This window comes from Paroedura picta, chromosome 13, assembly GCF_049243985.1.
Source record: "Paroedura picta isolate Pp20150507F chromosome 13, Ppicta_v3.0, whole genome shotgun sequence".
Classification (NCBI taxonomy): domain Eukaryota; kingdom Metazoa; phylum Chordata; class Lepidosauria; order Squamata; family Gekkonidae; genus Paroedura; species Paroedura picta.
Window position 1 is genome coordinate 10682889 of NC_135381.1, and position 15983 is coordinate 10698871.

General features: G+C 48.4%; 1 protein-coding gene across 5 annotated transcripts in view; it reads left to right on the top strand.

Annotated features, from left to right (window-relative positions):
• NOS1 (nitric oxide synthase 1) overlaps window positions 1-15983 on the top strand; it is a 178283-nt gene extending 162300 nt beyond the window's left edge. For 3 of the 5 annotated variants that reach the window (XM_077307378.1, XM_077307380.1, XM_077307382.1), the window contains 7 exons: window positions 409-496; window positions 940-1061; window positions 1545-1693; window positions 2891-3085; window positions 4261-4379; window positions 9277-13283; window positions 13401-15983. In XM_077307378.1, the coding sequence (XP_077163493.1) occupies window positions 409-496; window positions 940-1061; window positions 1545-1693; window positions 2891-3085; window positions 4261-4379; window positions 9277-9334 (731 nt within the window). In that variant the 3' untranslated portion in view covers window positions 9335-13283; window positions 13401-15983. Of the gene's footprint in view, window positions 1-408; window positions 497-939; window positions 1062-1544; window positions 1694-2890; window positions 3086-4260; window positions 4380-9129; window positions 13292-13400 lie in introns of all 5 variants that reach the window. The other 2 variants (XM_077307381.1, XM_077307379.1) reach the window with 2 other exon arrangements.

Consider the following 15983-nt stretch of genomic DNA (forward strand, 5'->3'; position numbering starts at 1 on the left):
ACCTAGCCATGCCAAGGAGGGCAAACGCAAGATCCCGTTTACCAAGGAGGACATATGCAAGATCCAAGTGACAAAACTGTACAACAATATAGGCTAGATATCAGGAAAACGTTTTTCACAGTCAGAGTAGTTCAACAGTGGAATAGGCTGCCTAAGGAGGTGGTGAGCTCCCCCTCACTGGCAGTCTTCAAGCAAAGGTTGGATACACACTTTTCTTGGATGCTTTAGGATGCTTTGGGCTGATCCTGCGTTGAGCAGGGGGTTGGACTAGATGGCCTGTGTGGCCCCTTCCAACTCTATGGTTCTGTGATTCTAACTGAGGAAAATATACAGGCACACATGGTCAGACATTTCCTAATATTTATTTCAGCCATCCAAATGACCCATCTCCTCTCTGCCTTCTTCTAGATGGGAACGGGCCAATACATCACGGGGTCTGTTCCTCCTGGTTCAGCCGCATACAGACAGATGAAGTCGTGCCGTGTTTTGTCAGAGGGTAAGAGCCCCTGTGTGGAGGGCTGGGGTTCTGAGAAGTAAGCTTCGATCCTATTGAAATGACCCTTTGGGAGAGGGAAGGGAAGACTGCATGCTTGACCGCCATGTGTTCAATTTGGTTTCCGGAGCAGATTGGAGCCTGTTTTTTATGTAGTTGTAGATCTTGATTCTTCCTTGTCTGCTTGGGGATCACACCCTTAATATGATGAATGTCTGTCTAAACCAGGGGTAGCGGATGCTGGCAGGGGCTCCTGGGAATTGTAGTCCATGGACATCTGGAGGGCCGCAGTTTGACTACCCCTGGTCTAAACCTTAAAATAGGGCATGTGGTTTAATGACCAGAGACAGGATCGGAAAGCGTGTCAGTGTTGTCAGCTTGTAATGTTATTGCGGGGGGTAAGTCTGCATGCATGATCACAATGGAACTCCACACTTTTGACCCAGAGCACCTGGATTCCACATGCCACAAGATCCACAGGTTCCCTGCATCCTGATTGGTCCCGGGACAGGAATCGCTCCTTTCCGGAGTTTCTGGCAGCAGCGGCTCTTTGACGTGACTCACCAAGGTAGGTCTGATTCTGAGGAAGTAGCTATTCTCTTTCAACGAGGACCTCTATGAAGGGGCAGGAGAGGGTTTCAAGTAGCACTCACTTGCTTTGGTTAAAAGAGGAGCCAGCTCTACTGCCAGCAGGCTTCAAAGGTTGAGAGTGGCTTAAGTTCCGTCTTCCCTCTCCTTTAAGCCCTATTCCACCAAACAACGGAGCCCGTAAGCACGCTCCAGACATTCTTGGCTAGCAAATATTAGTACTTATAGACCAGCTGGCTTTTAAGCCCCGTGTCTGCCTCTGCCTATCACCCCATTGAAAAATCCTTTGTAAGCCTCTGACAATCTCGAGGGTCCCCTGACACAGGAATCTGGAACCCTAGGGGGCCAGGTGACCATGGCTTCAAATGAATCTGTGGCCAAATTGCCTGAACTACTGGGAAGAAAGGCAGGAGAATAACCTCACACTTCCATTCCTTCCTTCCTCCCCTAATGTCTCCCCTAGGGCTGAAACCATGTCCCATGACGCTGGTCTTTGGTTGCCGACAGTCCAAGATAGACCACATTTATAAAGAGGAGACCCTGTTGGCCAAAAGCAAGGGGGTCTTCAAGGAGCTCTACACGGCCTATTCCCGGGAGCCGGACAAACCAAAGGTAACCCACCCACCCCACATCCACTCTGGGCCTGCCCAACACAAGACTTATTGGTAACAATGCAGAGGGCGCTGAGCTGGCTAGAGTTCGTCAAGTGACAGAATTTGTAGACTGAGGAAGAGGCCATAAGCCACAGACCTTGCCTTGGTCTTAATGCACAGGCCCTGTTGCCAAGGCAACAGCTGTAGACAACCCCTGAAAGCTCAGTGGAGGGAGCAGCTGGAAAACCTTGGCTTGGCTTCTACCAATTTTTCCACTGGTGCAAAAAAGAAGTCTGGGTCCCCTTTGATCCCTAATATGATTATACTGGCTGCATAGACAAGCCATGTGAGAGGAGGATGTTTAATAGGGAAAGCGATTGAGTGCCCCCCTCCCCCCAAAAAAACCTGTCTGGGTCTAGTTTCTTGAGTTGAATTCCAGTTCCTGGGAGGTAGGTGTGGCTAAGGGCTGGTGACTGGCTCGAGATTGGCCAGTGAGTCCCATGACTAAGCAGGGATTTGAGCCAATCCGAGTCACTGCTGTGCGATATTAGGTTGCTTGTCCTAGCTTTTCAGGGCTGGTTCTCACACACATTCCCCATCCACGTTCCCCTTTGGTGGCTACAACATTTCCAGCTACAGAATATCCTTTCTGCCTGCTGTTCAGGCCAAAGAGGAAGGGAGGTTGTCTTTACAGCCTAAAAGTGAAACCCCCCTTACTTCCAAGACACAAGGAAGATGCAGTTCTGCATTTGAGACCATAATAGCCTGTTTCTGCATTCCTCTCCCCTTCTCTGGAACAATATCCCCAATGGAAAATGTGCACTGCTGCCCATCACCGTAGCCTGCAGGGAGCCATGCATTACCTGGCCACTCTCCTCCTGGAGAGCCAGTTTGGTGTAGTGGTTAGGAGTGCGGACTTCTAATCTGGCATGCCAGGTTCGATTCTGCGCTCCCCCACATGCAACCAGCTGGGCGACCTTGGGCTCGCCATGGCACTGATAAAACTGTTCTGACCAAGCAGTGATATCAGGGCTCTCTCAGCCTCACCCACCCCATAGGGTGTCTGTTGTGGGGAGAGGAAAGTGAAGGCGATTGTAAGCCGCTTTGAGCCTCCTTCGGGTAGGGAAAAGCGGCATATAAGAACCAACTCTTCTTCTTCTTCATTCTTAGCATGCAACATGACTCCTCATGTTATCCCCTTTCCCTCCCCCTTCAGAAATATGTGCAGGATGTCCTGCAGGAACAGCTGGCAGGATCTGTTTACAAGGCACTGAAGGAACAAGGAGGTCACATCTATGTTTGTGGGGATGTCACCATGGCTGGTGATGTTCTCAAGACCATCCAGAGCATTGTGAAGCAGCAGGGCAAGCTGATGGCAGAAGAAGCCAGTGCTTTCCTTAGCAAACTAAGGGTAAGTAACAATTGATGACTCAGCATGCAGCATGGTGTCCAGTTCTCCATTCATTAGAGTAGGGGTAGTCAACCTGTGGTCCTCCAGATGTCCATGGACTACAATTCCCATGAGCCCCTGCCAGCATTTGATGGCAGGGCCTCATGGGAATTGCAGTCCATGGACATCTGGAGGACCACAGGTTGACTACCCCTGCATTAGAGTAAACTGGTGTCCATTTTTCTGTGCAAACCACGTTCTGCTGTGGGAAGACTCAAGGGCCAAGAATGTTTGGTCCTCCCCATCGCTTCTTGCTGTAGATAGGTTTTATTATTTTCATTGGCAATAGCATGATTGAAAACCCTGGAGACCCAGCAAATGGGAAACAAACTCAATGCTGAAGGGAGCAGAATCCCTGCAGAAGGAAAAAGATAGCCCAACGCATGTGTACAGTTAAAGGGAGGGGACATGCAGGATGAAAAAATACATGCAATGGGAATGCTTGGTAAAAATGATGGAAACTACCAATGCATAAATAGCCATTGTTCGGTGTTTTACTGTCTAGGATAATAATCATCGAATAATTTGAAAAACAAATATTGTACAGAATGTGCCAAGAGCTTTTTGCTGAGGAGGTGGTGGTTTGTGCTATGGTATTAGCATGATCAAAATATTTGGAGAGCCAGCCAATGGAAACTAAATACTGGAGGGTGTAAAATCCATGCAGAAGGGAAGAGATAGCCCAGTGCATGTGTGCAGTTAAAGTGAAGGGACATGCAGAATGGAAAAAATGCCCCCAATGGGAATGCTTGGGGAAAATGACGGAAACTACCAATGCATAAAGGGCCATTGTTCAGTATTTTACTGACATTACAACTGATGAGCTTTTAGAGGGGGTTTTGGTTCCTTGATTTTTAATTATTTTCGCCTTAGCCTGAAGACACTGTTTTTGTTGTCTTTATGGTGTCTTATAACAACAGGACAATTTTTAAAAAATAAACATTGAACAGAACATGCCTAGAGTGCTTTGTGCTGATGGGGTAGTCCGTGTTTACAATAAATGCATCCAATATTGCTGTGGCACAAGCCCTTTTAGGGTGTCTCTTAAATGCCCAATATTTGCAGACAAGTAACCGTGCTGTGGATTTTCCTTTTTCTGCACTTGTGGCTGCCTCCACGCCTAACCACCCTTGCAGGATGACAACCGCTACCACGAAGATATATTTGGAGTCACCTTGCGCACCTACGAAGTGACTAACCGCCTCCGATCCGAGTCGATTGCGCACATCGAGGAGAGCAAGAAAGACACGGATGAGTGAGTTGGCTTTTTCTTTTCACCTGTGCTTTTGTTTCTCCGCAACGCGTGGGCTGGCAAGAGCGGGAGCCTTTTGTGTCGCTCGGAGGTATCGGTGGTGCAACCTGACACCGCCATTTACATTTCTCGTTCAGCGTGGGCGGGGATCACGGAGTACGGAGCCATCTAGGCAGGTTCTGCCACCTTCTCGCACAAGCCTGGTGGCTTGCTTTGAAAGCTGCAACTCACAGCCCGGCGTGCCTTTACTGTTCGCTTCCCTTTCACATCCATGCGGTGGGAAAGGGCTGGAAGAGTTGGAGAGTTCCAGAGCCAGCAGGCAAAGTGATCAGGGCGCCCCTGATCGGCTCTCCCATACGCTGCCGTCTTCTTCCATAAGGCCTGCAGAAGAAAGAGGTGGGGAGCAGGTGGCAAAGTCCTGAAGGAGAATCGAAGGATTATGCAATCATAGAGTTGGAAGGGGCCGGACAGGCCATCTAGTCCCACCCACTGCTCAACGCAGGATCAGCCTATAACATCCAGGATCAGTACCTGTCCAGCCACGGTTTATAGAATCATAGAGTTGGAAGGGGCCAGACAGGCCATCTAGTCCCACCCCTGCTCAATGCAGGATCAGCCTAAAGCATCCAGGATAAGTACCTGTCCAGCCACTGCTTACAGAATCATAGAATCATAGAGTTGGAAGGGGCCATCCAGGCCATCTAGTCCCACCCCCTGCTCAGTGCAGGATCAGCCTAAAACATCCGGGATCAGTCTCTGTCCAGTCACTTCTTATAGAATCATAGAGTTGGAAGGGGCCAGACAGGCCATCTAGTCCAGCCCCCTGCTCAGTGCAGGATCAGCCTAAAGCATCCAGGATAAGTACCTGTCCAGCCACTGCTTGAAGACTGCCAGTGAGGGGGAGCTCAGCACCTCCTTAGGCAGCCGATTCCACTACTGAACTTTTCTGACTATGAAAATTATTTCCCCTGATATCTAACCACAGCGGGTCAGCTCACTTGCAGGAGCCTTGCCTCACCCTCCAGAAGTAGTGCCCAGGCGGGCTCTGGTCTTGCTCAGCAGGATCAGTCCTGTAAGAACCCAATCCCTGCAGGAAATCTGCCTTACTACGGAGAAATTCCGTAGAGCGAGCCACAGATCTGTTGCAGAGGAAGTGAATCCGGCCCTTCAGCATCCTGGAGGCTAACAGCTTTATTAGGTTGGACTCTTTAAATTGAATCTTCAAAGCCGCCCATGGCTTTGTCCCCCTGCCGGTGGCTCCATTTTCGTCTCCCATCCCATTCCTGCCTGCTGTGAATGTTCTGCTCCAGCTTCACCGCTAGGCTTACTGTGCCAACTTACACATGGTGGCTAGAGATCTCCTGGGATTCCAAGGGATCTCCAGGTGACAGGGATCGGTTCACTTTGGAACCATGGCGTTATGCCTCTTTGAAGCCCCTCCCTTCCTCAAGTCCCATCCTTCTCAGATTCCCCTTCCAAAATGTCCACCTGTTTCCCAGGCCAAAGCTGGCAACCGTATCCACCACCCTGAGCTCCTCAAAAGTTTCCTGTTTCCTCACATGACCGTTCCCCTTTCTTCCTTGCTGCTGTGTTTCCCTCCCCGGACTCTGCATGCCTTCTCCTCTGATTTCCTCCAAATTCTTCCCCAAGAAACTCCTTTTGTGCCTTTGGTACCCACGCATGCTCATTTCCCTGTTCGAAGCACCCATCACCAGAAGGACTCTGGTGTCCTTCTCTCCCACCACCTTCTTCCTCCTCTTTCTTCTCTTCCTGGCCTCTAAAGAGAGAGTGCATTTAAGAGCGTTCAAGGTGTTTTCTACTCTGCTGGCCCCTCCTGTTTAGAAATTAAACACCAGCCCTGTTCTTGACAAACCTCGATTCACTCTTCCCCCACCACAGACACACATAAGAGTCCTGGCTTTGTCTTTACGGCGTTTGCAAATAGCGGCTAACCTATTCAAGTCATTCTTGCTAGTATGGCTCTCTGTGCTTGCTTAGCCACTGCTGAATCTAAAGCCAACACTGCCCCCTACTGTCCTGGAAGCAAAATCCCAGCCATTCGAATACACCTGGCTAGAATTGCTTCCTCCTTGGGGTAGAAAGCTTGAGTCCAGTGGCCCCTTTAAGGCCGACAAAGTCTTCTTGAAGGCATGAGCTTTCGTGTGCATGCACAACTTCAAAACCAGCACGGCAACCCACCTTGGTCTGTCTCCTCTTCAAACATTCCTGAACCTCGTCTGCTGCTCTTGGTGTGCATTTGTGCAAAGACAGAAATGTTGGGTTAAATGCCTCTGAATGAGGTTTTTCAAGCCACTGCAGGAAAGGGGATCTCAGTCCAGCCTTCCTTCGAACTGAATATGCAAACGCGGCTGTACGCTGAGTCAAGCTGTCGGCTCAACTAGTTCAGTGCCGTCTGACTGGCAGCGGCTCTTCAGGATCCCAGGCCAACAAAATTCTTCCCCAGCATGGGCAGGATGAGATCCTTGGAGATGCCAGGGACTAAACCTGGGGCATTCACGCTCTGTCACAGAGCCGTGATTTCTATTTCAACAGGGAATAGCAATGCTCCATCTGAAGGTATTGGCTCAGTGATATGGAGCAGCGTTCCTCTGGAGCAGGGGTAGTCAAACTGCGGCCCTCCAGATGTCCATGAACTACAATTCCCAGAAGCCCCTGCCAGCGAATGCTGGCAGGGGCTTCTGGGAATTGTAGTCCATGGACATCTGGAAGGCCGCAGTTTGACTACCCCTGCTCTGGAGGTTGGTTTGCTGTTGTCCCTGTTTGCCTCTCAGGGACCTTTTCTGCACAAAGGATTTGGCTGCAATCACTGCTCATTTGGGTGCAGGGCTAATTCCTGCTTCCATAGTGAATCAGGCCCAATCCAGGGCATTCCAGACCTGGCCCGACTGAGGCCCTCAGTTGGCCCTTAGCAAGGGAGCAGGGAGAAATCCACATTCCCTTTTTCACCACAGGAAACGACGAGGTGTAAGTCGACGCTAACCCATGGGAAAGGGAGAAGTCAGGCTGTCTGGGCATGCTTTCCCCGTCCTTGCAAGCACTCCCCAAGCGTCACTTCCACCAGCTCCTGCTCTCTTCCTCAAGCTGCCCGCTGAGTCTGTCTACTCCTCCCACTACTACCACTCACGACAGAGCCTGGCCTGGCTTCTCCCCACCCTTGCCCACAAAAACTCCTTCTAAAAACCCGAAAATAATGTTTCCCATGGCTCTGGCCAGCAGTGGAGCCACAGAAAGCATTTTTTTTACATTGCATTATTACCGGGTACCAAAAAACATCTCTCCTTCTTCTTTCTTCCCAGTTTGTTTACATGCTTGAGAGTTCTTTTAAATATATCTGGATCTCCCCACACAGTAGAGAAGCACCTCTCCGCAACTGACAGATGCCAGCCTCTTAGAAGTTATAAAATTGTGCCCCCTTGTGTTTCTAATAGTGGATTCCATTGCAACCACCATGGGCATGCAGATCTCTTGGATGAGTAGCAGGAAATAATCAGACCACGTGAGTTCTGCAAAGGAAACACGAGTACAGGTGCTGCTGCCAGCGCTAATATGATCATCTGGCAGTGCATATACCTACAAGAGTATAAGAAGGATGGTCTAATAATTAAACCAAACAGAGAGAAACAGACCTATCCACTGGCAATACAATAAATATATTCATAAAAGAAAGAAAAGTGTCATTTTTTTGGATTTTTTAGTTGCTGTTTTTTTTTTTTTTTTTGTAGTATTGACACGTGTCAATACAGACCGGTATCCCCATACTTATGTGAGCCTGTGGCCAGTATTATACTATTATTATATATAAGGACGTCACTGATGAAAGAATCTCACCGAAAACGGATATTACCTGCATTCCGTTTTGACAGAAGTCCCACAGAATAAAGAAATAAGGGGGGGAAAGGACACTTTTCTTTCTTTTATGAATTTATTTAGTGCATATACCTAGCCAAGGATATCCCCTATTCCAAGACACTGTGACCCTAAAAGAAATATAACAGAGGCAGGCAACCATTCATGTTCTCCCATGCCTTTGGTCACGTAGCCGGAATGCTACTCATTACTCGTCTATGTTTTTCTGCCTGCTTCTCACATCTCCATGCATTTTTAAAGTTTAATTTGTGTGTGCCGTAGACTGTGGAGCACATCCTATGTATTGATTTCTCAAAAGAGAGAAACCAACAATCTTTTCCAGACCTTAGTAGTGCAAAAAGAAGCAGGCAAGAATACTTGCATGCAAGTCAATGACACGGGACTGTATGGAAAAGCCAGCAAGCAATGCATAAAGTCAAGGGGTTTGCAAAAGATTTTGTAATCATTGGGCTCTACTGATGAGCGTACAGGTAGCCACGTGGGGGAGCATCTCTGCCCGTAGTAGATGTGGTGATTTGTCAGCCATGAAGATTCTACGGACTCATCTGCGTTCTCATGTTTGTTGCTACTGTGTCTCTCTTGCTTGTGGGTCGGTTCCCCCCTCCGCAGTTGTTTTGCTGCCCCTAGTGGTCAATTCAATGTTACATAAAAACCTTATGGCGGACATACAGAGATGTAGTATCGAATCGGCCCCTAGAGGGAGCCAAACTTGTGAGAAAAAGGAAGACATCCCTGAAGCAATAATGACGCACACCTGATGAAAATCAGAATGCAGAACAGCACTAACTCAAGCACACTCCAAGAAGGGGTGGGGGAAGAGTCCCGAGCTATCACTGAAGCGCTTTCACCGTTGCCTCTCTTGCAGGGTTTTTCGTTCCTAACCACCAACCACGTGGCCCTGATGGGATGCCAAGCCAGGCCAGGCCAGTCAGAGCAGCTCCTTGCTGTTCTTTTCCAGCCCGAGGGGGCTGGTTTCTGTACTGACCCCTCCACATCCGCTCCTTTTCTCCAGGGACTTGACGGCTCGCGACAAATGCTCTTCTGTGTCTCGTCCTGTTGTTGTGTCCTGAAGGATGTTCTGCAGACGGCGGCGACGAAGGAGGGGGGGGGAACAAAAACGAAGACGAGGACGGCTGTCTTTCTCCCCCCTCCCCGACTCCTCGTGTCCCGTGATGGTTTCTTTTTCTCTCCGTGGGCCCTCCTCTGGCGCTCCCCGCTGAAGCATGATGTCTCTTGCGACCTGCAGTGGCTCTTCCAACACCAACGAAACACGAAACGGGGAGTGGGGGAGTGACAACTGTCTCCTTCCTCCTTCCTCTTGTGGATGACGAGGCCATTGCCGTGCTGCATGAAACCGCCACCTTTGCAACCATGCGCGTCTTCTTTCTTCAGTGTTTCGGGGACAGGATTCGGGTCCGAGGGCCCAGTTCGGTTTCTATCCGGGAAGCAGCACGGAAATGCGGAAAGCTGCCCTGCGCTTGCCAAACGCTTGGCCCAGCATGATCTGCTTCAGCTAGTGGGCCACATGTTCCCTTCCCTGTCCTTTTCGCAGAAATCTGGTGGGCTAGGGGAGTGAGGGGGGCGGGGGGAGCGGGAAGGTGATGGACGGCGGCTCCATCGGCTTTGCGGACCCGCGATCGGCTGGAGGGCAGGATCGGTCTGTGTCAAACAGGTAACGGTTTCACCTCTTACAGCATGCTGTGTTATGTTTGTTCTAAGACTCATCATCACCCCTTCCCTATTTATCTCCTAAAGTCTTAGCCCTCTTCAGTGTATCTCACCCAGGGCTGCAACCAGGTCATTTATCGCTCTATCCAGAGCACTGGGTTTTTTTCCCCACCTAAGAAAAGTGTGAGAAATGGGGTTTATGCCTTTATTTAAAGAACAAGAGGGGGGGGTTGAATCAGAAAAATACCCATTCATGGCAGCGGGCGTTCCTCCAAAGCAGGACGGCTCTGAGGTCCCTCCGCCCAGTCAGCTGAGCCACAGTTGCCCAGGGCTCAGGGTGCGTTTTTCATGGTTGCCGTCTTACCAAGCGATCCTGAAATAAACCCGTCCTCTACCCACACCCCAAGCTGCTTTGAGTCTCAGTTTGGCAGGGTGCTATAAGGAGTAGCTTCATGGTCATTTCAGGAAGGTTTTCATGACACGCAAGTAAAACCTGCACACGACCAATCCTGTTTGTTCTCATTTGACAGTCTTTTTTTTCCTGACATTGACAGTTCGTAGGCACAAAATACAAAGATATTTGGGCAGGGGGGCAAGATTCTTGAACTCAGTCAGCTGTGGGGAAATCAGTGGCTCTCCATTCCTTTCTTATAAGCACCAACCAGCAATCTAGAAACCTCCCCTAGCTGAAATAGGCTGATTTCGCCACTGGCTTTTACTGCTAAACTCAAGAGACTGCAGAAGTATTTGACCCATAGACCACAGCACTTGTGCCCAAGATTCAGGGAGCGTGGTGGGGAATGACGTGTCAGAAGATCCTGCTGGGACACGGGGGACGTTTTAACCCCCTCTTAGCACCATAAGATGAAGGCAAAAAAGGAACAGCTGATGCCAAAAGGCTGCGTGTACAGAACCACGGCTTAAAGTCAAGGGGGGAAACGTAGAGAGAATTACCGTATTCATGCTCATCCTTTCCTAAGCCTCTAGTAACTCTGACTGCGATCCATTAAATACAATCCACTTAGCACTTTTCCATCTCGTACTTAGTCTCCGTATTTTTATGGCTCATTGCCCACTGTGCTTTTGAAGAACAAAATGTTTGCTGTTTTAAGTATACATTGAAACATGAACCCTGCGACATGGGAAAACGACACAGGCGCGTTTGCGACGGGCACGCTTCTCGGGATTCCGCATCTAGCTGTAGCGTCCTTGCGAGCGTATGTTCAGAGGCGAGCTCGGGTTTGACTCTGCGCGGTGCACGAAACAGTCCTGAGCGCAGAGTTATCCCATCGCTGCCTGTGGTGTTGAGCTCTAAGAACATCCTTAATCAGACACCAGTGTGGAAAAATGCCCAAGATAAAGATCAGAGAATTCTAGAGTTGGGAGGGGTCATCTAGTCCAACCCCCTGCAGAATGCTGGGGATTCACAACTACCTGCCCACACACAGTGACGCCAATTCCATGACCAGATGACCCCCCCCCCAAAAAAACCCCCTTAATCCAGAATCCCTGGCCAGTCTGGGCTGGAAGAAATTCGCCTTCCAAACCCAATGTGGCAATTGGCATTTCTCTGGGCATGCAAGAAAGAGTAAAGTAGGGTAAACTAGATCTGTGGCTTGAAAGAGTTCTTAAAAGCAGGCCTTGGTGACAGTTTTCACTGGCTTCTTTGCCAGGTCCCTAGCTTTGTGTTAACAGGAACTGATGGCTGAATTCTCCCTAAGTGATAACTCCTTGCCTGGGCCATTCCATGTTCCATGCTGCATGTGAGAGCCCGCGCTGTCGAATGCTCCTTGCAGCAAAGACACTCCCTCCACAAATGGGACTCAACAGAAATGATCTGCTGCTCTTTAATCAACTTTCCGATAAACATATTTGCTCCTACATGACAACTACCGCCTCGTCCAAGCCAATGGAAAGTCTCATGTGAGTAAATTAGGCAAGATTTTTTGGGTGTATAAGTTGGAAGGGACCAGGCAGGCCATCTAGTCCATCCCCCTGCTCAATGCAGGATCAGCCTCAAGCATCCAGGATAAGTCTCTGTCCATCATAGAATCCTACAGTTGGAAGGGGCCAGACAGGCCATCTAGTCCCACCCCCTGCTCAGTGCATGATCAACCTAAAGCATCCAGGATAAGTATCTGTCCTGCCACTGCTTATAGATTCATAGAGTTGGGCCAGACAGACCATCTAGTCCAACCCCTTGCTCAATGCAGAATCAGCCTCAAGCATCCAGGATAAGTATCTGTCCAGCCACTCTTTACAGAATCCTAGAGTTGATGTAGTGGTTAGGAGTGCGGACTTCTAATCTGGCATGCCAGGTTTGATTCTGCACTCCCCCACATGCAACCAGCTGGGTGACCTTGGGCTCGCCACAGCTCTGATAAAGCTGTTCTGACTGAGCAGTGATATCAGGGCTGTCTCAGCCTCATCTCCCTCACAGGGTGTCTGTTGTGGGGAGAGGGATGAGAAGGCGATTGTAAGCCGCTTTGAGCCTCCTTCAGGTAGGGAAAAGCGGCATATAATAAGAACCAACTCTTCTTCTTCTGTTCAAGTCATTAGCTAGATGTTCTTCTTATGGATTTCACATATTTCCGATGCCAAACGTATTTGTTGATAGGATTCCTACCCGTTTTTGTCCATAAACACAAAATATTGCATACCATTTGATCGCACAGAAAACACCTTATTTTCATGGGGACTGCTTTGTTTCGAAAGTCCAAAATGACTCCTGGTTTTTAATATTTGCTTCTTTTTGCCTCCCCGCCCCCTGCCCCCCCCCAATCCCAACTTCCTGCCCTGCATGCTGGGAATGGCTCTTCTAGACTCCCTTTGTACGTATACTCCGGTAGGACACTCTACCCACTCATGGCTTTCTGAGAGGACAGAGGTACAGTTGACCTTTGCCATTTACAGATCCATAACCCACACTTTTACACATTTGTGTTCTGCAAGTCCGATTGTGCGGTGCATTCTCCAGCCTGTTCTTACTCCTGCCACGCCATCCTTAGTCATGATTTTGTTAAATTTCTTGGGGAATTTGGTAGTTTTGCCTCCCCATACCTGTGGATGTTGCCACTTTTGGTGATCCTGAGAACGTATCCCCCGCAAATAATGAAGGTGTGTTATAACATCTAAAATGCTAGCACGCCCCTGTTATCCACAGAACATGGATGGATCTTTGACCCGTAACAAAACCGAACTCTAAACCACCATGGTAGGAAGTTAAATCTTCCAGTGGTATGTGCAGAGTGTTAAAATCCTTGGTTATTCATATCAAGCCAGCCTTAAGTGAAACCCTCACCTCCTTCACCTTAGAATCATAGAGATGGAAGGGACCTCTTGGGTCCTCTAGTCCAGGGGTAGTCAACCTGTGGTCCTCCAGATGTCTGTGGACTACAATTCCCATGAGCCCCTGCCAGCAAATGCTGGCAGGGGCTCATGGGAATTGTAGTCCACGGACATCTGGAGGACCACAGGTTGACTACCCCTGATCTAGTCCAACCCCCTGCACTATGCAGGACACTCACATCCCTATCGTTCATCCACTGTAACCTGCCACCCCCTTGAACCTTCACAGAATCAGCCTCTCCGTCAGATGGCTGTCCAGCCTCTGTTTTAAAATTTCCAAAGATGGAGAACCCACCACCTCCCGAGGAAGCCTGTTCCACTGAGAAGCCTGTTCCTTTCGAAGGCTTTTGTTGGTAATCCCCAAAATGTATTTCAGCACAGAAACTGGAGACGGTGTTGGGAGTTCCGGGATTTAAACGCTGTGCTATAGCAGAGATTCCTTTCAGCCCACCTTAGATGCTGTCAGGATTCTTACAGGTCTGCCACGCAACAAAGGCTTTGAGATGACAAAGGTGTGATCTGCCTGAAAGCCCCAATAAGGCGTGTTTTCCCTAACAGCCTCCCAAGTCATGTGCCTTGGTGATGGGATGTGTTGCAGATGTTCACGTGAGAGAAGTGACACACTCTGCTTGGGTTTAGACACCCCAGTTTGGGAACTGCAGAGCCAAAACTAGTACCGGGGTATTTTGGGAAAAAATGACAAAGTGATGGAATCATGTAGGGTATTCTGGTGAGACTGGAGCCCTCGTTCATGTTACAGTGTTCACATGTACATCCTGCCAGTATGTGGGCATGCCTGGTTGTTAAAAAGACCCAGCATTTGTTTGCTTTATTAATGAAATTGGGGACTAATACCTGGATAAACATAAGATTTCGACCCCAGTTCAGCTGTGCAGGCATTGACTGCAACATGAGAATGAGTCAGCACACATCCAAAGAATGATGAGCAGGACATGGATTGCGCTTGCGTTCCCCGTAACTTGCGAAGGGCTTGGAATATTCCATGTTCACTCCCATTAGACACAAATTCCGGATTTCTGTCCTTGCGATCAAACGATGCACCTTTTGCTTTGCAAAAAGTACACAATGCCGCCACACTGTGATAGGTTTCTACCACGTACTACATCAGAAGGGTCTTCTCGAAGTTGCCGGATCCATGCTAGTGTGTGAAGGATTTTTATTTTTAAGCCTGTTGGACTCTCATGAGTTTGGGCTCCTTAAACATGAAAATTCTACAGCATAAGGTGGTTTATGGTGAGTTTTACGCGGAGACCCAATCTGGTTTCTCTTTCCTATTATTGTTCCATGCAGGTTTTTTGTCTTCCAGCCACTGTGGCTGAACAAATGTCCCTCGAAAGACAATCTCACCAGTAGGTAGCCGGTAGCATCGTGCCAAGCTAATTGATGTGACATTGTCATTTAATAAATAACTCCTGATGCCAATTGATTATCTTTCCCGAGGAAATTTATTCTGGTTCAGAGCTCCTCTGTCAATGGAATGCAAGAAGAAGAAACAAATGTTTCATTTTTCAACAGGTTCCTGCAATAAAGATAATCAAGCTGTTATTGGGAATGATTTATACAATGAATTGCACAAGACAGTCTTTGCTTATTGGTTGTTGTTTTTTTCCTGAAACGGTGATCAGCCATACTTTTGACACGTTCCTTTCTTGTAAGGATCTTCCGTGGCTGAACTGGCCTGATTCCCCACTACCACCTCCTGTTTCTCTGCATAAAATAAAACACTCTCAGAAGACGTTTGTTTCTCTTTACCAAAATGGACGGAACATCTGTGTCTCAGAAGCACATACTGATGTGTCCTCAAAAAGTGCCACTGGAGTCCTTGTTAGTTTAGCAAGGAACACTATAGCGGCACCTAGTGATGGAATACAAGCATTACAACTATTAGCATACAATATTAGACAGATTTGCCACATATTGCAGTACAGAGAAGAAGCATATTTAAACAGGTATCATTCTTCACCCTAGCCCCAGTTGCCACATAAAAACAGCCATGCGTATCTGCGTGCTAATCCTTTCCGCTAACTTCAGCAGATCAGCTTAAAAGTGTTCTAATGGGATTATAGATTACATTGACAGCATTATCGCCATCATAATTATTTTGCTTTCGCCTCTGTAGGGCAATAGTGTGCCACAATGGAGGGCTGTCTTGAATGACCTTTGGTTTCCAAGAAGCTGACAGCTGTGGGGTTTTGCCTGTAAACCTCTCCCCGCTTCCCCACCCCCCAACTCTTTTTGCTCATCCCCTTTGTGTCACTGTGCCTTCTTTCTGTTTTCTTGAGTCACTGCCATAACTCAGAAATCGGTGAGATCACAAGTTGCATTTGCTGATGGGGAAGGGCAGCCTGATTCGTCTTGTAACGTCTACACCCTGCACAAATGTATGTTTCTTTGGAGGGCGGGCGGGCAGCGAGGGGGTTGTATTTGATCATGTCAGTGCTTTAAGCAGTCAGAAACATGAAACATTCCCCTACCTCCGAGCTTTCAATGCTGCCAAGTCTTTGCCATTCGTACAATGTGCTCGGCATCTCTCATGGACTGATTCCTGCTCTTGTTTGCAAGGTATCCACACTGTTCTAAAGCATGCACCTCCTTCTGTATAGTTCGGATCTTCTTATTTTATGGAATAAAATACTTATGCCTGTTCGCATTGCAATCAATTAAAAAAAAAGGTGAACTGAA